At 41.8% G+C, this 24,749-nt stretch overlaps 3 protein-coding genes across 5 annotated transcripts in view; 1 reads left to right on the top strand and 2 right to left on the bottom strand.

Annotated features, from left to right (window-relative positions):
* Positions 1-539, bottom strand: part of fcho1 (FCH and mu domain containing endocytic adaptor 1) — a 35,266-nt gene extending 34,727 nt beyond the window's left edge. For both annotated transcript variants that reach the window (XM_077607697.1, XM_077607698.1), the window contains exon 1: positions 342-539. The gene's annotated coding sequence lies outside the window, so the exon portion shown is untranslated. The remainder of the gene's footprint in view (positions 1-341) is intronic.
* Positions 540-5,395: 4,856 nt separating this feature from the next.
* prg4b (proteoglycan 4b) lies at positions 5,396-13,644 on the top strand. The gene is made up of 13 exons (XM_077606601.1): positions 5,396-5,480; positions 5,556-5,634; positions 5,818-5,934; positions 7,684-7,743; positions 8,504-8,560; positions 8,694-8,888; positions 9,542-11,116; positions 11,287-11,373; positions 11,601-11,737; positions 11,823-11,979; positions 12,072-12,182; positions 12,794-12,922; positions 13,139-13,644. Exons 2-13 carry the CDS (start codon positions 5,568-5,570, stop codon positions 13,243-13,245), a joined length of 2,799 nt encoding a protein of 932 aa, XP_077462727.1. The 5' UTR covers positions 5,396-5,480; positions 5,556-5,567; the 3' UTR covers positions 13,246-13,644.
* Positions 13,026-24,749, bottom strand: part of tprb (translocated promoter region b, nuclear basket protein) — a 25,998-nt gene continuing 14,274 nt past the window's right edge. Inside the window, exons 32-51 of one of the 2 annotated variants that reach the window (XM_077606600.1) lie at positions 23,025-23,156; positions 22,706-22,895; positions 22,390-22,604; positions 22,235-22,308; positions 21,934-22,130; positions 21,461-21,751; positions 21,203-21,363; positions 21,037-21,117; positions 20,349-20,534; positions 19,286-19,432; positions 18,501-18,594; positions 17,708-17,817; positions 17,075-17,149; positions 16,889-16,980; positions 16,714-16,811; positions 16,531-16,629; positions 15,300-15,447; positions 13,820-13,947; positions 13,654-13,740; positions 13,026-13,458 (exon numbers count right to left, since the gene is read on the bottom strand). In XM_077606600.1, the coding sequence (XP_077462726.1) occupies positions 13,385-13,458; positions 13,654-13,740; positions 13,820-13,947; positions 15,300-15,447; positions 16,531-16,629; positions 16,714-16,811; positions 16,889-16,980; positions 17,075-17,149; positions 17,708-17,817; positions 18,501-18,594; positions 19,286-19,432; positions 20,349-20,534; positions 21,037-21,117; positions 21,203-21,363; positions 21,461-21,751; positions 21,934-22,130; positions 22,235-22,308; positions 22,390-22,604; positions 22,706-22,895; positions 23,025-23,156 (2,679 nt within the window). In that variant the 3' untranslated portion in view covers positions 13,026-13,384. The remainder of the gene's footprint in view (positions 13,459-13,653; positions 13,741-13,819; positions 13,948-15,299; positions 15,448-16,530; positions 16,630-16,713; positions 16,812-16,888; positions 16,981-17,074; positions 17,150-17,707; positions 17,818-18,500; positions 18,595-19,285; positions 19,433-20,348; positions 20,535-21,036; positions 21,118-21,202; positions 21,364-21,460; positions 21,752-21,933; positions 22,131-22,234; positions 22,309-22,389; positions 22,605-22,705; positions 22,896-23,024; positions 23,157-24,749) is intronic. The other variant, XM_077606599.1, reaches the window with a different exon arrangement.

Here is a 24,749-nt window from a genome sequence, read left to right as displayed (position 1 = left end):
TCGTCGTCAATGGCAACCAAAGAGTAAATGAGTGGCTCATTGTAGTTTAAAATAAAAACAACAATAATAAATAAAAATCATCATACGTGCATGTAATGTTTAGAAAACGTGTTTTCACGACTTTAAATAGAAGTGAACATCAAATTGTCGTTGATTGTCATTTCCATACATTTTGTGCAATCATTAAGTTTCTCCAGGTGAGCTCCACCTTGCAGCGTTCGTTAGCTCGGTGTCAAACAGCCGTGCCGTGCCGTCTGTCACAAGCACCAGCACGAATGAGGCTTTTTCTTTGAGCAAACGTGAATTGATATAAAAAAATAAAAAGAAAAACTTTGCATTACCTGTTTTGGACTTCTTCGAATGCGTTTATACACCATTGTCCATTCCCACTGTTTACCGTTCGGTAATGTGGCAGGGGAGCCTCGGATGAATGCTCGTTGTAGTAGAAATGAGGCACACTCGTTCCAGTACGCACTCGCGCTCACAGCTTGCACGACGACGATTAGCTGCCTCGCTCGTCACTCACAGAACACCGTGAAGTAGGCATAGCAACCAAAATGGGGCGTGTTTGACAGAGAAAGCTAATATCTTATTGGTTGTTGATTGATGGAGAACCCCACCCTTTCTGAACAAAACGCTGTTTGGGATAAATTAAACAGTTGTTTATGGTCATTTGATTGCAAGTTCAATAATATTGCCAATTTATTACGCGGTATTAAGTCTGTAAATTAAACAGAGCACTCCACAGACAATGAATAACGTTTTTAATATTTTCTCTACTTCATTTAATAAGCGAGCTACAGCACCCTCATCTGGATAATGACAGTAACTACACTCCCATGACCAACTGTCTCACTATAATTTTGTACATTATTCATTCATTCATTTTCCGAACCACTTATCCTCACAAGGGTCGCCGGGCGTGCTGTAGCCTATCCCAGCTAACGATGGACATCAGCTAACGCTGGTCAATTTAGACCAGAGGTCTCAAACCGATTCCACAAAGGGCCCCAGTGGGTCCTGTTTTTTGTTTCAACCGATCCAGTGTCGACATTTTAACCAATGAGGGTTCTTGTAAAATAAGTAGCTCCTGGCTGCAATCAATTGATTACACTTGCAAAAGGTGTCCACTTGTTGGGTTTGAATGAAAACCTGCAGCCCCTGCGGCCCTTTGAGGACCAGTTTGAGACCGCTGATTTAGCGTGTTCAATCAACCTACCCTGCATGATGTGGGAGGAAATCAGAGTACCCTGAGGAAACCCACGCAGGCCCGGGGAGAACATGCAAACTCCACACAGGTGGACCGACCTGCATTTGAACCCAGGACCCCAGAGCTGTGAGACCGACACGCTTACCACTCGCTCCACCGGGCTGCAGCATAATAGAAATTATTTGTTATTGGATTGAATTGGATTGGATAACTTTATTCATCCCGTATTCTGGAAATTTCATTCTGACAGTAGCAGAGGGTGATGAGACAGAACAAAAAAGCAAAAGCACGAAGCAAATCAAAGTAAATGGGATCATTAAGAATCACCAAATCAGATCATTAAGACAGAAAAGCAGCAAAAACACAAAACGAGCAAGAGTGGACGAAGCTACCGCCACCGGCTGCCACAGCTAAAACGGATACAGACTCAAAAAGACGTTGTAAAGTTGGACAAAAACTGGAACCACACACAGGAAGTCTTCCACAAGATGGGGAACTTCTGCAGACTGTGACCGAGGTAGAGAATATGCAGAGTCACTCTTCCAAGCTTATCCGCACAGTTCCTCAGTAGTCTGGAGCTGAAGACAACAGTAGCAGAGTAGAACCCCTCGACTCCGTTTCCGGCCTGGTAAGCGCCGACAGCTCTTCCATCTTATCCCATGATGGAATGGTTGGTCAGAAGTGTTGCCTCTTCTCCCGGCACTTTTGTCCAGCTCCGAATTTCCAGCGGGATTGAGGTGTTGCTCCTTCTGCTGCGTATTGTAACAGCTAGTCCCATGTGTGTGACAGCGTAGGCAAGGCTGATGGTTCCAAAAAAGAAGTGGCAGAAAGAAGCCAGGCTAACAGAACAAAGAAAGTTGTAAAAACATTAAAGTAAAAAGTATAAAGTACAAAATAAAGTAAAAAGGAATGTATTAAGAAATATTAAAATGTAATTTAAAAAAAGATAGAAGGGCTGTAAAACACGGAAAAAAAGGACCGGTCCTGGTCCACGAACCAGTGGTTGGGGACCCCAAATCCAAATTGACCCTTGGCATTGGCGTGCACATGAATGATTGTCCTTTGTCTCCTTGTGCCCTGCGATTGGCTGGCCACCGATTCAGGGTGTCCCCCACCTGGTGACCAAAGTCAGCTAAGATAGGCTCCAGCACCCCCCGCGAACGACCCTTGTGAGGATAAGTGTTTCAAAAAATGAATGCAAAAGAGTTAAAACAAAGAAAAGGTAGTTAATCTGTTTTTGTTTTAGTATTATAAATGGCAATATGGTAACGTTGCCACGATGTGGCCTCCCTATTTTTAAGATAGGTCGACACTTTCATCTCACATTAGTCTGTTTTTTTTTTCCTGAACAAATTTTTAAACCATTCCCCAAACGACAGTCTCCTCTGAATCTTTTTCACGTCTCCGTCCTCGTTCTGCCAGTGCGAGATACTTGTGCTACTCGACTGCGATAATGCTTCTAGCGCCTCCATGTCCTTCATCTCCTCTGTCCCTCCCTGGCGTTGGACCAGCATGTCCTTATTTATTGCACGGCGGTGCTCAACATCCACGCCTATTTCACCGTCACGCTCAAACCTCTCTTCCACTTCGCTCTCACTTCCTCTGTAATATCCATGCCAACCCTCCGTGGCAATTTGGCTGTCTCCCATGCTGTCCTTGGTGGATCTGTTGGAGCCAAAGGAGCTGTACCTTTCCACTTCCGACAAACTTTTCAGTCTCGTCAAGTCCCTTTGAGCCTGACTGTGTAAGGCCTGCTCCATAATTCGCTGTTGCAGATTGAAGGCCGTGCGTTCTCGAAGCTTCAAGTCTAACGCTCTCATCCGTTGCTCCATCTGTTGTTCGAAATATTGTTCTTTGGAGGAAAACGTTTTAAAATGTGTGTGTGAAGTTAGGAGTGATACGGGCCTCTGGTTCTTTCTAGTCACTCCAATGATTCCAATCTCCTCATTGGCTTGTTCCGAAGATGCTGGAGTAACTTTCTCCACTAGAGGTGACTTTTCTTGAGGGGTAGCAGAAGGTTCTCCTTCATCCTCCTCCGTCTCTGAAGGTGTGTTAGTGTCTTCTTGAGATGTATCCGTCGGTTCCTCGTCCTCCTCTTCATCCCACAAGGACGCATCCGTGGTTTCCTCCTCAGGTTCTGCAGTTTCAGCCTGCTCCGTCATGGTGTGCTCCATGTTGTTGCTTTCAGTTTCCATTTGTTCTTGTGGTTACTTGAACCTCCTCTTGTGAATTGCTTATTTCTTACTTCAGGAACCGCACGCAAAAGGAAGGTTTAAAGGTGGTTGAAGTCTATACAGTCCAGGTAGGAGTAAGAAAAAAAAATCACTCGGCCCTTCTTTTTCAAACGTCTCCTTTAGATGACATCATAAAAAAATGAAAGCGAAGTCCAACAAACGAACGGAGACTGACGTTCATCACAAGTAATTATCCAGAGTGGCCACAAGAGAGCGCACTACACCGCTACATCACTTGTTCCATCCACATTGAGGAAATAAAAGCAGTGACCTTTGTTTATTCGTTTAAAGTCAGAATTATATACTATATTCATTCATTTAGTTTCAACATGACATTTATTAATAAATTCGATGATAATAAAAACTACATGAATGAATGTAAAATAAATAAAAACAGAAATACACTGGTTAACACTGTTCATTTCATTTTTCATTTCATTTTCTGAACTGCTCTATCCTCATTAGGGTCGCGGGGGGTGCTGGAGCCTATCCCAGCGTCACCCCGTGGCCAGCCAATCGCAGGGCACGAGGAGACAGACAACAATGCACGGCCACACTCATACCTAGGGGAAATTTAGAGTGTCCAATCATCCCACCATGCACGTTTTTGGAATGTGGGAGAAAACCGGAGATCATGCAAACTCCACACATGTGGACCAACCTGGATTTGAGCTCCAAAACTCAAAAAGGCTTTTTCCTAATGTTTTGCCGTGTGGTACCGCTCTCCTTGAATGAATGTGACACTTTTTGTCCCAAAAACTTGCCAAACATGTGAGAGGCAGATGATCTTTTGTCCTGCATGCGTGTGGTGCTTGAATTATGTTTTTTACACGTATTTACGAGTCCAAAATAGTCTTATTAGATTGGATATTTGATTAAGATTGTGTTGTTGCATACCTGTCAACCTCTGCCGATAACTGCCCTTATAAATGATTATGATTCCCCTTACAAACCCCCCAAAAACCTTACAAACACCGACTCGTACGGTGTTTGTAAGGTTTTTGGGGGGTTTGTAAGGGGAATCATAATCATTTATAAGGGCAGTTATCGGCAGAGGTTGACAGGTATGTGTTGTTGTTATTGTTGTTGCCGGGTAAAGTAAAAATTTATTTTAAAAAAACTGCAGATAGACAAATTATATTGAATTTGGATGTATTTTATTTCATATTTGGTTCTTCGTGTGTTTTTATTACTATTAAAGCTTCTTTGCTCCAGATTCATTATCAAAGGTTTTTAAAATGTATTTAGGTATTTTTAAAGGTTTAAATTTCCACAAGTAGAGAAAGAAAGAGGGAAAACATGTACAGTTGCCATCAATTCTTCCAAACATAGTTTTGGCAAGTCTTAATCCCATTTATTTTTTTCCTCATGTGTTTATATTATTAAAGGTTCTTTGCTCCAGATTCAGTATAAGGGTTTTTTAAAAATATATTTATGTATTTTAAAGGGTTACATTTCCACAAGTAGAGAAAAGAAGAGGAAAAAGTTGCCATCAGCTCTTCAAAAGTGGAACGTCTCTATCCCGGTTTTATTTTTTATTTCTTTTGCTCCACTATGAATTATATATTATTGTGTGAGGGCTACTGTCACAGAAGGCTTTACCAGGGACAAAATTATTACTATAAATCATAAATATAGACTATATATAATGTATTCCAATAATGACAGTTTTCACCCAGTATAATGGTGTAAATAAAATGCAGCAAAAGTGGGGGAGAAACAAGAAACTTTGATGTAAAATGTCTCTTGAATAAGTCCTAAGCCTTTTTTACCTAGTATTTCCCCATTCTTTTAAAGTTAATGTTTTTCAAAGTGTGGCTGGCACAGATGCGTTTCGGCGTACTTCCAGGTGTTTTTGAGGAAACCCGCCGTCTGAAAAAGACCCTCCCTGTAGCCCGTGAGGTCATTTTGAGTATAGAACAGATTTGCCAATTATGACGAGGTAAGCCGGCCTCGCAGCCTTTAAAAGCAGCAGCAGTTCAAAGTCGGGCAGAATTATTAACGCAGACGCCAAGTTGGTGGGGAATTTGATTTCTGTGCGTCTTTCTCTTTAAAAAAAAACAAAAAAACTAAACTAAACTATTTCATGATTTTAATGTGTTTACTTCCAGGTATGCGAGAGAATGTCTTGGACTCCACTATGCTCACTTATTCTCCTGTCTTGTGCCTTGACTCCAACTGTCAGTCAAAGTGAGTATGATGCTTGGGTGATATGCAGACTTTCAGATCAGTAAACAAATTAGTAATGACATCTGTGTGTTTGTTGTACTGGTTTATGTTGACCGTATTGGCAATTATTTACCAAAAAGAGAGTTCTGTGTGTCCCCTACTCTCCCGTTTCCTGTAAATCAAGGCTCTCTTTCTCATCAACAGAAAGTTGCGGTGGAAGATGTGGTGTTGAATACTACCGAGGTTATTTGTGCCAGTGTGACTACGGCTGTATGGCCTATGGTGAATGCTGCCTGGACTTTGAAGCTTATTGCACCTCCAGTGAGTGCCTATTTCTCCTTATACTATCTCAGTTGTGTTGACCTGTTGCGGATCAAACCTCTGCCATTCAAAAGATTATTCATTTCTAAGAACAAAGACTTGGGCTGGGTAATCTGGCACATGAGAAAAAAAAACACACATTTAAAATAATCATATTGTCTGATATCAATTTTTTAATCGAAACCTTTTTTACACAAATTAAGAGACATCAATCACTCAGCATGCAATGAGTTTATTAATTTTATTTTTAAAATAAACATTAGAGGGTATTTCTGTTTTTATTTGTTTTACATTCATTGATGTAGTTTTCTATGATCATCACATTCATTCATAAATGTATATATAATTATCAAAACTATACAAATATAATAATGGTAAAAACAATAATTGGTCATATTTATGTACTTAATATTTTTTAAATGCCAATCAAAAATACTCACTTGCCCCTATAAAAGCTTAAAGCTCTTAAATGCTAAATACATTGTTTTAAATTCCCCAAATAGTCACTTGCTCTATAAAGATTTAAAAGTTTTAAGTGGCGACTTTTGATTAACTGTCCTCTGTATTAAACTGTTTTTTATTATTTTATTAGTTTTTTTACTCTTAATTTTATGCAATAGCAACTACATACCGATATATATTAACATCAAGTTAGCAGGCTCTTGAAAATGAAATATATTTTATACTGCAGTGTATAAAATGTGAAAATGTTTTTGACCTCATCTGAAGTATAACAAACTACAGAAGTCTAACAAATATTGGACACTTTGCGAAGGACTGTTCAAAATCTGACAAACTACAATTCAGTGGCATATGATCAATTAAATCTGACAAGGCCGATTAAAGTGATTGAGCCCAAAAAAAATTGAGAAAATCAGGAAAACACCACCTAACCATGACAAAGTTTCCAATGAACAATCACTGGGCTCAATATTGGCAAAAAAAATCATCATTATACTTGTATAATGACAATAAAAGCATTCATTTCAATTCAATTCAATTCAATTCAATTCAATTCAATTCAGCTTTCCACGTATAGTGAAGACGTTCTTGCTAAAAATGCAGTCATGATGAAATGAATAAATGAAACAAACCAACCAATCAATAGATATGTCTTTCAAAGTCAGACAAGTTTATATTGTTGCCCTAATGTCCTTCAACGAAAAAAAATAATGTCATTGTTCCAATACGACAATCACTTGCTGTAGCTCACTACGCAGTTTCATATTGCATTTATCTGCTGCAGAAAACTCCTGTAGAGGTCGTTGCGGGGAATCATTCAAGAGAGGCCAACTGTGTAGCTGCGACTCTGATTGTCTTAAATTTAAGCAGTGTTGTCCAGATTACAGGATCCACTGTGATGCAGAAGGCAAGCTTTGTCCAAAACATTCCGCATGATCAGTGTAGTATTTTCATATGAAGACACAGTCGGAAATTTAGTGCACTGTAGCCATATTCCTGATTGACGACATCTAACATGCATGAACATACCAATAAACAAATAGGGCACGGACAAATGGATGTAGAGTACCATGTACACATGCATGACTACCAGCATGTAGAATGCAGCATGCAGGATTCTACTTCTTGGTTTAGTTTTTATTAATTAGTTAGCTGAATAGTTCAAGTAAGTCACAATGTAGTAGATGTTAAAAATCCTCAAGGTATATTTAACGTAAACAGAAATATACACCACACGTGGTCGTGTCAATAACTCCCTCTAACGCTTATTCGTCAATATTCCAACAGAGGAAACAGTAAACGAAGCAGAACAGCCATCTTTAGGTCTCAGCGAAGGAAATGATGAAGGTAACTGCTTGAAATTCTGGGTCAGGTTAAAGGTTGCTAAACCCTAGAAAGGACAAGGTTTATAGGAATATAATCAGATGGATAGAATACAAGTTCATCCAAAATATGCTTGTGCCCATCTGCTATTCAAATGAGCAAGACTTACTGAAAAAGAGAGTAATTGTTCCAATCTGGTTCTATTGCTGTAATTTGCTCACCATGTAGAACAGGCCAAGAAACACACGCTTGAGTGGCCAACAGTAACACGGGAGAGGGTTGCTGTCCAATTGCGGGAAAATAACGGACGCAGCTTCACGCCCAAGTGTGGGAAAACAAAAAGGATGCAAGGGTGGAGACTTTGTAGATAAAATAATCCATATGTCAATCAAGGAAGGTTGTGGTGCTAGTTTGGGGATGCCCTGACAAAAATCAAGTGATGATTGGAAGCTCTATGTGGCTTGCAATTGGGTGGTTCAGGATGTACCCAATCACCTGACCACAGTTACCTGGGATAGGCACAAGCACCCCCACAACCTTTGCGAGGATAGGAGGTACAGAAGATGAATGGGAGCCCTTTCCATCTAACTTTACTCTAAAAATGCTGTTATGTTATTAATCAGTGGAGAACATTTTCCTCAAATGCCCTCCAAGACTGTATCAAATCCATATGTTGTTCCATGTCGATGTAATAGTCAGGGAGTTCTTAGATTGAATGTATTTTCAAAACATCCATTCAGGCGTTGGCTTCCACACACATTTGTTTCATATTTCCCCACGACAGAAAATGATGAAGTTCCGCTGGTGAAGCCGATATTGTTTCCAGAAGATGCCAGCGATGGTGAGCGATGTTCTGGGAAAAACGTAACATTTTTCACAAAACAAAGTGTCGCCACATTTTTACTCAATTACATCACAGACATATAGTTGGCATGTACACGTGACCATTTCTGAGGATTACTTTTTGTACACAGAAGAGCCAGAGAGCACTAATACGTATGAGTCGACTCCAGCCGAGCCGTTGGAGGCAATCTCCACTCAGGCCACTTTGATCACAGAAACTCCAAGGGTGATCACAGAGGCAGTTTCATTGGCGATGACGCCTTCAGAAGATGTCCAATCAAACACCAGTGACATGGCTGATGGCAGCACAGCCACTGGCAATGCAGGTGTGTTAAAATTCCAGCAGGAGTTTTACTGATGAAGACCTAGGCCAGTGGTGCTGTCACTTTTTTGCTCCAAGATCTACTTTTCAATGAGCAATGCAGCATTTTGTTGCACAGACACAGAGTTTAACCAACGGGGGTTGTGCTGAAACGAGAAGCAACTGACTGCAATCCACTGATTGCACTTCTAACATCCCATATTTGTGCAAAGCTATCACACATGACTTACTTTTCAAGGATTTAACCTTCCACGATATACTTTTTTTTTTACCGGACACCAACAAAACTCAGCTATAATTTATATTGACATACCTTTCATTAGACTCTATCAACATGTATGGGAGCGGCAGGAAACGGGGGTGAAAATCAACTCTTGATTGACGCTAAAGCTTACTGCAGACATGCCAAATTCATAAGAGCCTAGCTAAGGTAATCGACAGAGGAAAGGGATCAAAATGTTATTGTGGTGCGATCTACCACAAGTAGCTTGGCGATCATGCAGAATGTACTAAGTCAGTCAAGTCAGGATTTGAATCGTAAAAAGACTTTATGAACGAATGGAATTGATATTTTAAAAGATTCAAACATTCCACTGCACAAGGGATCAGTGACAAGTTGTCAGGCTATTCATTCATCTATTGTTTCTGCACTTCCAGATCTCAGTGATGTCACTCTCCCTGACTCAGGAACAACACCAATATCTGACCAAGTTCCTGACACACCCACTCCAACTTTGGCACTCCAACCAGAACATTCTCCCACAGCTGACGCCACATGGATGGAGACAGCACAGACCGATGCTCTGACTAAAGCTACTTCTGACACAACAGAGGGTAGGCCCTCTTTTTCAACTGCAACACCTAACATAGCTGCAACTTCAGAACCCTCAAAGGAGCCATCCACATCTTCAGTACCACCAGACCCCTCAAAAGAGTCCTCCACATCTTCAGTGGCACCAGAACCCTCAAATGAGACCTCCACACCTTCAGTATCACCAGAACCCTCACAAGAATCATTCACATCTTCAGTATCACAGGAACCCTCACAGGAGTCCTCCACACCTTCAGTATCAACAGAACCCTCACAAGAGTCCGCCACACCTTCTGTATCACTAGAACCCTCACAGGAGTCCTCCACACCTTCAGTATCAACAGAACCCTCACAAGAGTCCGCCACACCTTCTGTATCACCAGAACCCTCACAAGAGTCACCCACACCTTCAGTATCACCAGAACCCTCACAGGAGTCCTCCACATCTTCGGTATCACCCGAACCCTCACAAGAGTCCTCCACGCCTTCAGTATCACCAGAACCCTCACAGGAGTCCTCTACACCTTCAGTATCAACAGAACCCTCACAAGAGTCTGCCACACCTTCAGTATCACCAGAACCCTCTCAAGAGTCCTCCACACCTTCAGTATCAACAGAACCCTCACAAGAGTCCGCCACACCTTCAGTATCACCAGAACCCCCTCAAGAGTCTTCCACACCTTCAGTATCACCAGAACCCTCACAGGAGTCCTCCACACCTTCGGTATCACCAGAACCTTCACAAGAGTCCTCCACCCCTTCAGTATCACCAGAACCCTCACAGGAGTCCTCCACACCTTCAGTATCAACAGAACCCTCACAAGAGTCTGCCACGCCTTCAGTATCACCAGAACCCTCTCAAGAGTCCTCCACACCTTCAGTATCAACAGAACCCTCACAAGAGTCACCAACATCTTCAGTACCACCACAACCCTCACAGGAGGCCTCCACACCTTCGGTATCACCAGAACCCTCACAAGAATCCCCCACATCTTCGGTATCATCAGAACTCTCACAAGTGCTTTCGACAACGGCAGAAAGCTCACAGACGCCCAACATTCCTGGTTCGACAACAGTCCCACCATCAAACCCAACCACGTTACTTTTTGCAACCAACGGCCCTTCCCTTGTGCCGGACCCTCAGAATGCCTCCACTGGTGTTCCCTCAGTGGAGTCAGATCTCAATGCCACGACACCCATACTTCCCACCACCACATACACACCACGCTTTGATTCAACGAATCCAGCAACAGCAACCCAGAAACCAACTCAATCAGTAGAACCCGCCTCGAAACCCCAGGATGACCAAAAGCCTTTACTAACGACCACAAAAATCCCCGTAAAAAAACCAGACCCCAAACCTACGATTAAACCAGTGGTACCAGTGCTGACTGTGGATACTTCCAGAGACTTTCAAGCAGGTAAACACTCACTTCACTGTTCATAATTCCACACATTGGCTGGAGCAAAGGCAGTTCCAAGTACTACTAATAAAAAATAAAATCAATTCAATGCCCAGAAGTTCCACCCGCCTTGAGATTAAATTGCTATAATAATATTTTTCCTGTGGTAATGATGTTTCCATTTCCAGATGACAACAATGACACAAACCTATGCAGTGGTCGGCCCACCAGTGCGGTCACAACACTGAGGAATGGCACAATTGTGGTCTTCAGAGGTTGGTGCCAAGAAGTGATTTTAAATGAGAGAATCATTAGTCACTGCGGTTGCCAGAATGTAATTAGTTGTGACAATAGGACAAAGTTTAGAAAGGAAAATGATGGCATAACTACATATTGTTTCTCAATTCTGACTCGGCTCAACATAGCAGTAGTTCTTGAGATAAAACAGTTAAAATTTTTATAATTTAAATAATCTAATGATGTTTACTATCACGGTCCACAGGTCACTACTTCTGGTCATTGGATAGAAACAGGTCACCAGGTCCTGCTCGTGATATCACACAAGCGTGGGGCATCCCATCCCCCATTGACACCGCGTTTACCCGTTGCAATTGTCAGGGGAAAACATACATCTTCAAGGTCATTTGAATGACTTTTACCAGAATTGTCTTCCAAAACAAAAAACAGGAATCATCTTGTTTCAATTCTCTTCTGTGGTTTGCAGGGGAACCAGTATTGGAGATTTGAAAACAATAATTTGGACCTGGGCTACCCAAAGGCTGTCGAGGCGGGCTTCGACGGACTTAGAGGTCACATCACAGCTGCTCTCTCTGTCCCCCAACACCGCAGCAGGAGAGAATCTGTCTATTTCTTCAAGAGAGGTTCGGACCAATTCTATCACAGTCAATAGTTGCCCATTCAAAACAACAGTATTTATTGGATGAACTCATGACCCGTCTGTCGATTCTCTTAGGCGGATTGGTGCAAAAATATTCATACAAGTATGGCGGCACTCCATGTAACAAGAAACCTCAACCTCAATATACCATTTACACTGTCCGCCACCGAATGGCGCGACATGCAGGTGAGAAAACAATACACAACTGACCGGTTGGCAGGTAATTTTGATAATTTATCTCTAGCCTTGTAATGGGGAACCTGCTAAAAGCTTTTATTTAGAGTTGACCCAATCACATATTTTTACACCAGAGTTAGACATCCAATCCCATTTGACTGGGGATCAAACAATGACTGTAAGCTTGCCAGTCCAATTAGATTGGACGTCTATCACCGTCAATGGAAGCCCATGAATTAATTTTTAAAAACAAAAATGAATATATTTTAGCAACACAGTTTTTTCACCCCATTCCGAAATGACGTGATCGGGCCGATTTTCGATTACGTGATGGATCGACAACATTCCTACTTGTATTTGTTCAAATATTCTGGATTTTGTAAGAATTTCAAGGTGTTTTGAGTGAAACTGTGCGGTAAATGTCACGGCGGGCGTGAACTCAGGCAAGCCATTTTTGAGTTTCAACACATCTTTCTGGAAAATGAGTCATGCTTGCAGGGAGAAGGACAAGCTGCTCCTGTGAGATTTAACACATGGGAAAAGGCCTTGAAACCATTTATGAGAAACCTGAGGAGTGAAATTATAACACTTTGTTTTTGACAAAGCCCATTTGTTTCCAGCGTCACATTTGGGACCTACGATCAACATTCGTATGTCCTGGCGAGGATTCCCCACGACAGTCACCTCGGCCGTTTCTGTCCCCAGTTACAGAGAACCAGAGGGCTATAAATACTATGTCCTATCTAGAAGTAAGTAACAGCAGAGCCGTACCTAAAAAAACACACTTTAAAATCATTTGAGTCTTGAAGAAAGGCCATGTGTGTTTGGGTGTGCCAGAAATCAACGTAAAAATGCCTTTGGAGAATAAGTTTATTGCCAAGCTGACCGCAGTCAAAGTTCCTTCGCAGTGCAAGTCCAGCTTTGACGGAACTAATAAGATGTTTTTACATGTTTGTCTTTTGCAGCTAAATCCTACAATGTTAAGATGTATGGCGATCAGCCTGCTGTGGCATCTCCGAGAGAAAACCCAACGGCTCAGAGCAACTTCATCAATTGCCCCAATAAGCTCTGATTACTCTCTCGCACTGGACCGCTTCCAAACTTTTAATAACATTTTTCAAGGCATAACATCACTTAAAACATTGAGTGTGATAAAAAGAGATATAAAAGAAAAAGGACAAAACCATCAAGACCGACTAGAGAAGGCTCGGTCAGGATTTCCATGGGTGGAAGATTCTTCTGGCGATGCGTCTGCCGTAGACTCCGCGAGAAGGAAATGCTTGACCTGTTGTGATATACACAGTTATGGTTTTAAAAATTACATACAGCTGCTGAATAAAATGTGCATCGCAAGTTTCCAAATGAAAACAACTTCAAAAAGCATGCAAAGAAATTTTCCTTTTACAAGTATCACGCTCTCTCTTCTCTGTAACTGCGTATTTAATATGTAATAAAATTGTCCAAATGTAAACGTGATTACCTCCTCTCTTAGCACGCCCGCCACGGTTCCCTGGCCAACGCTGCAGTTGTCTGCTTGGTGCGGCCCTAGTTGGAGCGCTGCTGGTATCTGTGCGCATCAAAGCAATGCAACACTCAAAAGACAGGTCGCATTGTTAACAAAATCAACGTTCGCTCGCTTAGCGTACCCGCGGAGCTGGATGAAGGCTCCTGGCTGGTGGACGGCAGGCTGGCCGGGTCGGAGGCCTGACTGGGCTCCACCAAATCATCCTGAGACATCACAATATCCACCGAACTCTCAGCACTGGGCCTGGAACTAATTTTTAAAAATAGTTTTGTTATCATGAAAATACACAATCATATTTCATTGTAAGACAATAATCAAGGGGGCAAAAACGGCAAGAATGCTTGAGTGTTTGATGCCTAAATGAAGGTGAGCACCAACAAAACAAAATTTGCTCAGGGCTGAACACAGAATATCAAATTACCCGCGGAAGCTGTACCCCTCTAACGTTATGCTAGCCTTCCATTAATTATGACCGTAGTTTTTTGGGGGGGAGCTTGATAAATACGTCAAACGGTGTGTGCTGTTAAAAAAAAGAAAGGCTGGTTGAAGTTGAAATTTCAGTTGAAATTATTTCACTGGCAATTTTTAGTTTTAATGGGAAGCTCAATAAAAGTTTTTACAAGTAAACAGAACTTCAACTAACTAAATTAGAATTCATTTTAAGCCTTTCAGCCTATTGCCGTGAAAAGTGACATTCTGGATCAAAACAGGCCCAAGGTTGTTTTTTTTATTTTTTTTAACCATAGGAGTCTGTTGTGGGTCAGTTGGACTTTTTTCTTTTATTATTACTTATTTTATTATGTATTTTAAATTGACCTTCTGAAAAGGATTAAGCATCTACTTGAAAAGCAAAAGGAAGAGTGAAAGATTCTCAAATCTAACTCAGTCACTGCCAATCCAATTTGGCCAAGATCCTGCCAATTCTCCCACTCAAAATAGATTTGAAGACCTATCATCATCTCTTGCAGTAAATGAGTTAATTGTTTAAATGTAGCCATTTAGGGGTTAAGAAAATGTTTAATATTTTTTTTCCAGCTGTGGATTGAAACCATCTGTGCACGCAGAGTTGAGTGACACTGAAACCTTTTTGCAGAACAATATATTTAAAGTTCACTTTATTCCAATGTATAAAGATGACCCACATATTTTTAACATGCATGTTATTAAGCTCAATTAACTTGACAAAATTAGTTACAAATATATAAAGAACAAGTTAGCTAAGATGACTGAAGAGTTTGAGTTATGTCGAGTTAAAATCTTTACTTAACATGGGTTTTTTTACACCCTAATATACAATTAATATAAATACTAATAAAAACTTAAAGGTTTTGTTCTGTATAATGGACTGTGTGACATACAGAATGGTCGGAGGAGTTACTGCGAGTCGCTACATTTGGAGGTAAAAAAAAAAAAGTGGCTACGGCAGTCATCATGGAAATATGAACTCCACAAGAGGAAGGTTTTGGCGACCTTACACGCAATCACTAAACAACAATGACTTTGAAGCGCTTTAAAACAACATGCAAGTCAACTCTAAAATCCATACAAAGAAGCACTGAAGAATTTCACAGCCCGACATATCAACACTGACGGCGTCTTACTTATCAGGGTCTGACTCCAGGAAGATGTCGTCCCTTTCCTCACTCGTGCTGGCTGTGCCTGGTGCAAGAAGGCCAGGAGTGGATGTGCTCACCATGGGAACCGATTGCGAGGCCTGCTCCACTGCATCTGATGGAACCACCTCAAAGACTAAAAAGGTGGGGGAAAAAAAACAAAATAAGGGTACTGATTCTTTGAAGAGGCACAAAAGTCATTTTTCAATATTTTAAACTGTTACATGCATATACGATAAGTCAGAATGGGAGTGTGTCCTGCTTTAAATGTTATCTTGGTCATATCTTTGATTGCCATTGAGTTTCCAAGCTCTGCAAACGTTAGCATTTACATTTGGTCATTATGTACCGTGACACCGTGCCGTATGCTAGTACCGCCACTCTTTTTACTTCTTTCACACCCCTAAAAACTGGGAGTGCCAAGAGGGCAAGCAAGCTTGTCGTCACTTCCTGATTAAAACGGAGTTGGCCGAAGGATACAGTGTATAAATAATGCAGTATTCAAATGTATACATACGCATCTGCTTTGGTTTAGTACGACGTACAATTGTACGACCAATAACTGTCACTTCTTTTCTGCACGACCTTAACCCCTGTACCACTGTTTGCCGTCTAGCCACCTAAAAGGCACTTTACCTGGTTTGCACACCAACAAAAGTTAGCCTTTTTGCCCAGTCCTCGATACCCAACCTCCACAAATCCTGTGTGTCATTTTAGAAACACGTGCAAGAGGATTATGACATTCACCCTAGACGCAACGTGCGTTGGTGTCAAGTAAATGTCAAGGAAGGATAGGAAAACCTACCTCCTGAATGAACTACGCCTTGAACATGGCTAGAGCGGGAGTGCGAAGTGAAAAAAAAAATATATATATATATTTTTTGTATCATCGCGATTTCTAGAATAATTGAAGGACGATTGTAGCCCCTCCGTGTCTCCACGATAGATCAAAGTCACCAAACAAATTAGCCACGCCGACTACACCGATGGCCAATCAGCGCAAAAAGCATTCAAATTAGATCTAGTCATGCGTATATTAATGAGAGCCTCAAAAAGACCAATTAAAGTAGCTTGAGAGATTGCATTCTGGACACTCAACGGAAATTGTTGTGCAAACCAAATAAAATGGCACCAGAGGTTATAAAAAAAAAACTACTGCAAAAAAACTCCTGCCCATTATAATGGGTTTTGCATTCAGCATTTCAATGAGAAGTGACACCTGCTGTCAATTGTGGTAGTGGTGTGGTGGGAACACTGCGTCCACCAGACTCTTCTTCATGAGATGTAAGGAACAAGGGGCTGTCAAACATCCCAAGACCTGAAGACGGTGACAAACAAATGAACTGTTTTGCGACTTAAAGTGGGTTCAGAAGAATTACAAAACTGAGTGTTGGGGGTGTACCTCCTTGTGCCGCAATCTGGCCAAGATCTGAGCTTGTCTGCGGCACGTCATCCGATTGGCCAAAACGGAAGGCCCGGCTTGCGGACACCTGGGGAGAACTGTAGAAGAAAACAGCTTTAGGCTCCTTACTTAATGTTCCATTATGCATCACAATAGTGGAATGAGTAATACTTACTTCACAGCCTGGTCAAAACTATCTGAACGGTGTGGCACCACCAATGTGGGAGCGTTAGGTACCATCCGGTCTTCGTCGTCAATGAGGTGCTGCTACAAAGAACAACAGTTGGTTAATATCTTTTAAATTACTTGCTGTGGTAACCTTTGGGTCTGGCATGTATCAAATGTTGTGGATATGACTTACAGCACTTGTGGGGACCCCAGAGAGCTGAGGGACCCTGCCCACTGACTGGCGACGAGCAGGGATGCGCTGGGACATCTGGAATAAGCGCAAAAAAAAAAAAGAGTCAAACTTTCTCATCCTAACCCTTTTTGGGGCATTCTTTGGCTGCCGTTGAGGATGCTAGGTGTCTAATCCAGTTTCACTGGGAGAGGCTGGCAGTGAATGATAGAATAATTAAAAACAACAATACTGATGTATATATATATACAGTCGCACCTCTAGTTACGAAATTACTTGGTTGCAGAACTGTTTACGTAACTTGAAAATTTTATAAGTAGGTGTACTTTATATGTAAATTCTCTAATTCGTTCCACGGTTCTCACACAACTACCAACTAAACCCTTTAAAATTGGTCAACGTGTCCCAATTTTGTATGAAAGATGTGAGGGAACACACAAAAATGAGAAAATTATAAGGAAATGATTTATTAACCTCTTAAAATGAATAAAGCATATGAAAAAGATAGACAATAGAATACATTAGATTAATTCTGATCTATACATACGATAAAATGACATACTAAGAGTAGAGTAAAAGAACAATAGGAGAAAGCAGGAATTGTGCAAATTCCCAAGTAGACAATCAGATCTATACCTGAGTTGGGGGTTGTGAATGTGTTGGTCTCCTTGGCGATTGGGGCATACGAATACCAGAGCTTGTGATGGGTTGTTCAGTGGAGAAGGCCTCCATTGTCGTAGTCTCAACTGAAAGTTATACACAATCATTTGGGATGCTGGTATGAAATAAGTCTTTCATTGCAGTATCAGTATGGTAGAGCCCCTATCGATATTTGTGTATTTTTTTTTATTAGGAGCAGTGTTGCTACAGTTACTTTTAAATTCATTTTAGGAATTTAATGCTTGATTTCAAAAGTAACTGAATTAGATGACAAGTTACATTCAGCAACCAAAACATGGCTTAAGGCTATAAGACTTAAGGCTCTCCTCCCTCCATTATTGTCTATGTTGTACGCTGTTGCATGTCTATTTTAGTCACAGCTGCTTTAACTATGTGAAGGGCTAATCTTTAGTTGATGGCTTACATCTAATACATGTGACTGCGCCCTAAATGAGAAATAAAGTAATGCACTCGGTGACTTAAATCTGATTAGGAGTTTAGCGATAGCAACGCGTTCGATTTCTTGTCACCCCCCCCCCCCCCCAAAAAAACAGACTTATTGCAACATGTTACTTACTGGCATGAATGAGTAGGACTATTATGGAAAGGACTATTTTTGCCACCCTTTCTGTCAGACAGACTTCATTACAGCTCTCTAAGTCACGGTGAATTCGATAAGTAATTAGAGTGACGGGACAGGTTGTGAGCACACTGGGCGAGTCTAAGGTGGAATTACACGTGTGCATTAATAACATTTCCTGGATCTTACAGCTGGCCGTCTGGGAATCTGCAGGCCTCTGGGTGGAGTCGGACGCCCCCAAACTCTCCTCAGTCTCTGTCCCCGCGTCGGTTACATCAGCTTCCTGAGAAGAGGACAAATAACAAAAGAGCGTGTAAGAGTTCCGTGAGAGGAAATCTTAAAGTGCAAATAAATACTGAGGAGGCTCAAAATAATTTATGGGGGAGCAGAATGCGCTAAATATGCTTCATTGTCACCTCATGAGAAAATTGAATCAATTAATTAATTTAACTTGGAAGCTTAAATGAAATCATTTCCTTTGATCCTGTTCCTTTGGAGGTCTAACTCCTTCTTTATTGCTGGTTTTAATGCTAGTCTCAGTCATTTCGAGCCAGCTGGAGTGATTTTCTTTCCAGAAAAGCTTGTTAACAATCAAGCTTTTATTACACAACACCCAAGTTACTCAAAAACAAGACGGTGGTGGTTTGAACTTTGCAGATCATCATTCATTGGAGTAGATTACAAGTGACAGAACAAATTGGCATTGGACAGACACTGAATCATCATCATCGATCTACATGCACAAGTAAATCCCAAGCAAATGGTTAACTCATGAATTAAACACACAGACAGTCACTTATGACACAGAGTTTAAATTCTGCTGGGATTGGAGTGGAAAAACTGAGCTGTCGTGTTGGAAAGCGCAGAGGAACCCAGATATTCTGGGAAGCCTTAAGAAGTCGACTGGAAATGACAAATGTGTTGGGTGAATGTACATGTCAGTTTGGATTAGTAGACAAGTGTGCTGATCAAACCTCTGTGTCATCTCCATCGTAGGCCTCGTTGCCTTCTCCACTCCCCTCGTTACTCTCTTCTCCTTCAATTCCCCCATCATCTTCCTCCTCTTCTTCGACCTCTTCCTCCTCTTCGTCATCTTCCTCTTCATCACCCTCATCGTACTCCTGAAGATAAAAAGCAATACGGTTTTGATAATAAAAAAAATATAATAGATGAAGTACAGCCAAAACAACCAAATATGAGTTTGCCAAGCACTCCTGATTTGCCAATTCAGCAAGTAGTGTTGGGAGCAGGGCAACAACAACAGCTTTGTTGAACCTCAGTTTAAATCATAGAGCTGAGCTATGGGTGAAAAGGGCGAAAAATGGGTAAAGGTCAAAGACTTATTTGCAGTACATTTTAGTTGTTTGGTAGGGAGCTGGAGAAATTGTCAGTATCCATATATTTATGGGCCTGACTGTAGCTCATCTGGTAAACCTGATGCTGATGCACTGTCTGCATCACTGCAGATGCCAGCAATCTACCAGATTATTCCTGTTGTCAACAAGACTCGCAGGATACTTCAACTCTAGCTAGGATCTCATCCTCAACCAGAAACAGACACAAACTCAACAGTTTTCTAACTGAGGTCTATGGTCTTTGCCATTTGAAGGTGATGGTATGCATCACACATCGCTGTAAACTACTAAAGCCAAAAGTTGAAAGTCGTGCTTGGGGAAGCCAAAAGAACCACATCATTTGTATAAAAAAAATAAATAAATAAAAAGCAGAGATGCAATACTGAGGTCATCAAACCAGAACCCCCTTAAAGCCTGACCTAAGATCGTGTCTGTAGAGGTTATAAAATAAACAGTAACGGAAAACAGCTTTAACGGAGACCACTTCACTGGAAACAAATTAAACTTATTTCCATACATCCTCTTGCAGTTCAATAAATCAAGTAAATCATTTACTAAGATAGATGGCCACCTCAATGGGAAAAAAAACATTTAAAGGCCCCCTGACTGAAATGAAAAATAAAGAATGTGAGGAATCACCAAACTCTGCCTTCACTTTTGTATTCAGTTTTTCTAACTTTACCTGTCCATCCTCCTCTTCATCTGCATCTTCTTGATTTTCCTCACTCTCGGTATCAGTTACTATAACAATTACTTCTAGCTGCTGTTCAGGAGTTTCACTCTGTGCAAAAGCAACTTCTTGGTGAACGGTGGTAGATTGAGATGCTGCACTCTCATCATCCTCATCCAGTGCTGAAAGCTCTTCAGTCTGCATGGACATACAAACAAATCAGTTTACAACTAAAACAAACTTTCAGAAATATTTTTCTTTTCGTTAATGATTTTGACATATCATGACAAGGTGGATTTCAGGAAACGTTCACACACACCCAAAAAAGAACTAAAAATTAAAGAAGGGAAATAAATGCAAGCCACTATTACCTAGCATTGTAGTTGATTTAAGTAGACTCTTTCACAATTCATATTCTGACATTTCAAACATATTTCATGTATTTAGAAGCAAAACATCAAAATGACTGTAAAGTCTCTATAAGCATACCTTAGAACTAACATTTTCTGATGTTGCAATTTTTTTTACCGGTTATCCCCCCCCCCACCCCCCCCCCCTCCCTAAATCAACCTTTACACTTAGGTCTGTAGACACTTTTTAATGAAATAATGCAAGAAGTGATTCCTATTGATAGTTGTAGCATTTAACAAAACCTACATAGTTAAAGTGATGGAAACTGTATTAGTTTATCAATACAGACCTGGGTGAGTTCTCTGACCTCTTGACTGTCTGTTGGTACCACCCCCTCAGCCTCAGCATTGTCATCAGCCATAATTTCTTCCTAAGAGGACCACATGACACGAGTGACTTTTCTATACAATGCCAAATGAGGTAAAGAGTATGAATGAAAATTTGCAGCATCTCACCTCTGGACCCACTCTCTGGATAAGGCGTAGCTTTTTTGAAATGGGAACCCTAGGGGTGTCTTCCTGAGGGGCCTCAGTGTCTGTAACCATGGTGCTAGTACTTTCATCTTCTTCACGTGGCCTTTTGGACACCGAGGAAGACGACCCTGGTGTCGCTGAAACTTGAACCCCCAGCCCCAAAGAAAGGCTATTATAGTTAAAAAAAAATTGAATTAACATATTCAAAATGGAAATGTCTTAACAATAATTTATTCCCACCAGTTCCGAACACAGCAGTGGTGGAGGATGTCGAAGGCCATTCCACCTGTGAGCTCGTTGTTGCCTCAATTACAACAGGCGGCGGCTCCTGATTGACTGGCTCTGTGTGGGAGACGGTCTGCTGTTGCGTTGGCTGGACAAAGGCTGTGGCTTGTGTTTGGCTTTGCTGCACAGTCAACATAGGGCTGGCTAAGGTGGTCTGGATGTTGGGGCTTGCTGAACGCACAGAACCACTGGCACTCCCGTACACAGTTACGTGTTCCACCGGTGGACCCTCTGTAGCTTGCATGGCTGCGGAGCATTAAGTCAAATTCATTTAACGGCAATAACACCATCATTGCTCAACTTTGCTATAAAGGCTTCAGAATGCCTAATATTGGATGTAAATAATTGTCATATTGGATGGCATTAGAGTGACCACAAACACTAATTTAGAATGTTTTACCTTCTTCATGCCATTCCCTCACGCTTACCTTCTTGAGTCTCCACTTGTGTAGTGGGCATGACAGTAGCAGTGGGTGTTGGAGTGGGGACAGGAGCTGGGGTGACCATTGGTCTGATGCTTGCCCTTGGGGTCGGTTTATTCCCTGGGTTGACAGCTTGCTTGCTGGATGTGGCTACTACAGGTGTTGGCTTTATGTTGGCAGTCGGTGGCTCAGAGGTACTGGCACTAAGAACAAAGTTGAGTACACTGTTAGTTAACATCTGCATGACCCTGTTGCATTGGTTCCACTAGACTAGAGGAAGAGCGTTAACATTTGTTCCAATGTTTACCTGCCCCTGTCCGCCGCTGGCGTTGACTTAAGACTGATCTGTCTCTGTTCTGTGCTCCTCTGTTGCTCCTGAGGCTACCAACATAACAAATAGTCAAGTTTCACGTTTGCTCTTTTTTTTGTACAAAACCAGAAAAACAAAGAACAAAGACTCACTTTGCTTGGACCCGCCTCAGCAGGCTCATCTCTTTGCTCTTGTCTCTCTTGCTGACCACGCAGTTCTCTCAGTTCTCTCTCCTGTCGAGTAAACCGGCCTTCGTATTGAGACTTCATGGCGCTCACACGCACGTCTAATTCCTCATTCTGCTGCTTTAGCTTTTCACAGCGCTGCTTCATCTCCTCGTTTTCCTTCAACAAATCGTCTTCCACTCCTGTATGTTAGTAATGTATTTAACTTTGTAGTTACAGGATTACAAATTAAATCTCATCAGCATGCTTATGAAAGGAGAAAATGGAGGGAATGCTCTCCTACTTGTAAGATGGCTGATCCTTTGCTTGGCAGAAACAAGAGCCTTCCTGGTTTTCTCACCCTTGTCTGCCATCTCTTGTTTAAGTGTGTCCTCCTTCTCCTGCAGCTCTTGTCTAAGCCTGCCCAGTTCTGTTTGCAGTCTGGATGACTGTTCCTGAGCATTCTGCACCTCCATTTCCCGCTCGGCAACCACCTTTACAAAATCAAGATTAAAACTCAAAGTGGCATGTATGCCATCAAAAATGTCATTTGAAAAGAAATGTATGGACATAAACACAAGTCTAATGGACAAAACCAAGGAGGAAAATATTTGAGGGCTCACTTTCTTAATGTTCTCCAGCTGACTCTCAAGGTCTTTAATCCTGGTGTCAGCCTGGCTCATAGAGTCTCTAAGTCCCTGCAGTTCTTGACGAGCCTCTTCTTCTTTGGATGGGCCTGCAGCCTCAGAAACAATCTACAGAATTTAAGGTTTAATCAAGGTATTTACTATTTGTAAGAGTAGGGGCCAATGTTCCCTCAAATTTTCCGTTGGTCTGAGCAGAAAGACAACCTCCCTGAGCGCACTGAGTACCAGTGTGAGCGACATCATCGGTATTCGGATGATTCGCCTAAAGACGTTTGACAGACGGGCAGGTCGCCGAATGGACGTTCCGCCGAACGGAGGTTTCGCCGAAACGGGATTCGCGCGCTCGCCCCGCCCCCGGATCGTGTAAAAGTTTTTCAACCTCGGCCCGCGGGCCATCTACGGCCCGTTAGGATTTTTAATCCGGCCCGCCGCCGGTGTTGTCCAAATTATAGTAAAAATCAATGTTAGTCTACCATCAATGGCAGCCCGGGAATAAGCACTCTTGGGCGGGCATGGCAGTCCGGGAATAAGCACTCTTGGGCGGGCAGATGTAGCAGAACCGAGCTGTAAAATGACAGCAATCGGGTCAAATCCATCCTAAAACAGCATTTAATGATTAAATACAAATACTGGAACTCTTTGGACATTAGAACCGAGCCCAGGGAAGTGAATTCCTTGGTAAAATGTCGCGATGGAGGCAAAAAAACGTCCATATACGTCCATTCGCCAAACGGCTCAAAATGCTCTCAAATTCGGTCAAATCCAGCTGAAAACAGCGTTTAATTATTAAATACAAATACTAGTATTTGTTTTTAATTATTAAATACAAATACTAGTATTTGTATTTAATCATTAAACTAACAAATACAGTGGTACCTCGAGATACGAGCTTAATCCGTTCCGTGACTGAGCTCGTATGACAAGTTACTCGTAACTCGAGGTAAAGTTTCCCATTGAAATGAATGGGAAACAAATTAATTCGTTCCAACTCTCTGAAAAAAACACCAGAAACAGGATATTGGATTGAAAAAAAAGTTTTATTTCTTATAATTCGCCATATATTGACAAAGTAATAAATAACGAGTGGTTTAATAGAAATAAAGTGTTTAATCTAACTAAAATTGGGCAGATTTCGCCGAGGGGAGAGGGGCACAAAAGGGGCGGAGGGCTTCGTTTTTTTTCTTCCACAAAACGCACTCGTAAACGGAACAAACACTCCACCCTCACGTTCGCTATCGATGGGCTGTTTGCTGTTGTACTATTCCCTTCAAAATATTCCGAAAATGATGCACACAAATGTCCTCACAATCGAATAACGCACGACGAGCAGCAGTCTTTTATCAGCGATCGCGCCGCTGCTCATGTTGTTGTTGTTGTTGGGCCACCTCAGGCGCTTGAGGATTACCCTCAGCAGCGCTAGAGCTGTCACTGGAACGCGGATTAGTTCATCCAGGGGGTAGCCGGAGGTGTGGGGCAGTGCGAATATCTCCGGCTGGATGAAAAACGTAGGGCGCCACGTTCCTGGGTGGCAGCTCTGGGTGGTTTTGTTGGATTCGCATGGGAGCTTCGGGGCCGCTGGCTAGCGGCTCCTTTTAGCTTGTAGCATCTGTGTTCGCATCCCCTCGAACGGCGCCTAGTGCCATTGCCTGTCGGCGTTGTGCGCACGAGTATACTTCATTACCCAGAAAGCCCTCTTTTCAC

This window comes from Stigmatopora argus, chromosome 8 (assembly GCF_051989625.1).
Source record: "Stigmatopora argus isolate UIUO_Sarg chromosome 8, RoL_Sarg_1.0, whole genome shotgun sequence".
Taxonomy (NCBI): Eukaryota; Metazoa; Chordata; class Actinopteri; order Syngnathiformes; family Syngnathidae; genus Stigmatopora; species Stigmatopora argus.
The sequence above is the reverse complement of the archived record's forward strand: the minus strand, read 5'-3'. Positions and strand labels throughout refer to the sequence as shown.

Bases quoted from the DNA above. Each gene is read 5' to 3' on its own strand.
- prg4b (XM_077606601.1), top strand. From the start codon at position 5,568: ATGTCTTGGACTCCACTATGCTCACTTATTCTCCTGTCTTGTGCCTTG. The intron at 8,889-9,541 runs GTGTGTTAAAAT...CTGCACTTCCAG, and splicing joins CACAGCCACTGGCAATGCAG to ATCTCAGTGATGTCACTCTC. The intron at 11,980-12,071 runs GTTCGGACCAAT...CGATTCTCTTAG, and splicing joins TGTCTATTTCTTCAAGAGAG to GCGGATTGGTGCAAAAATAT.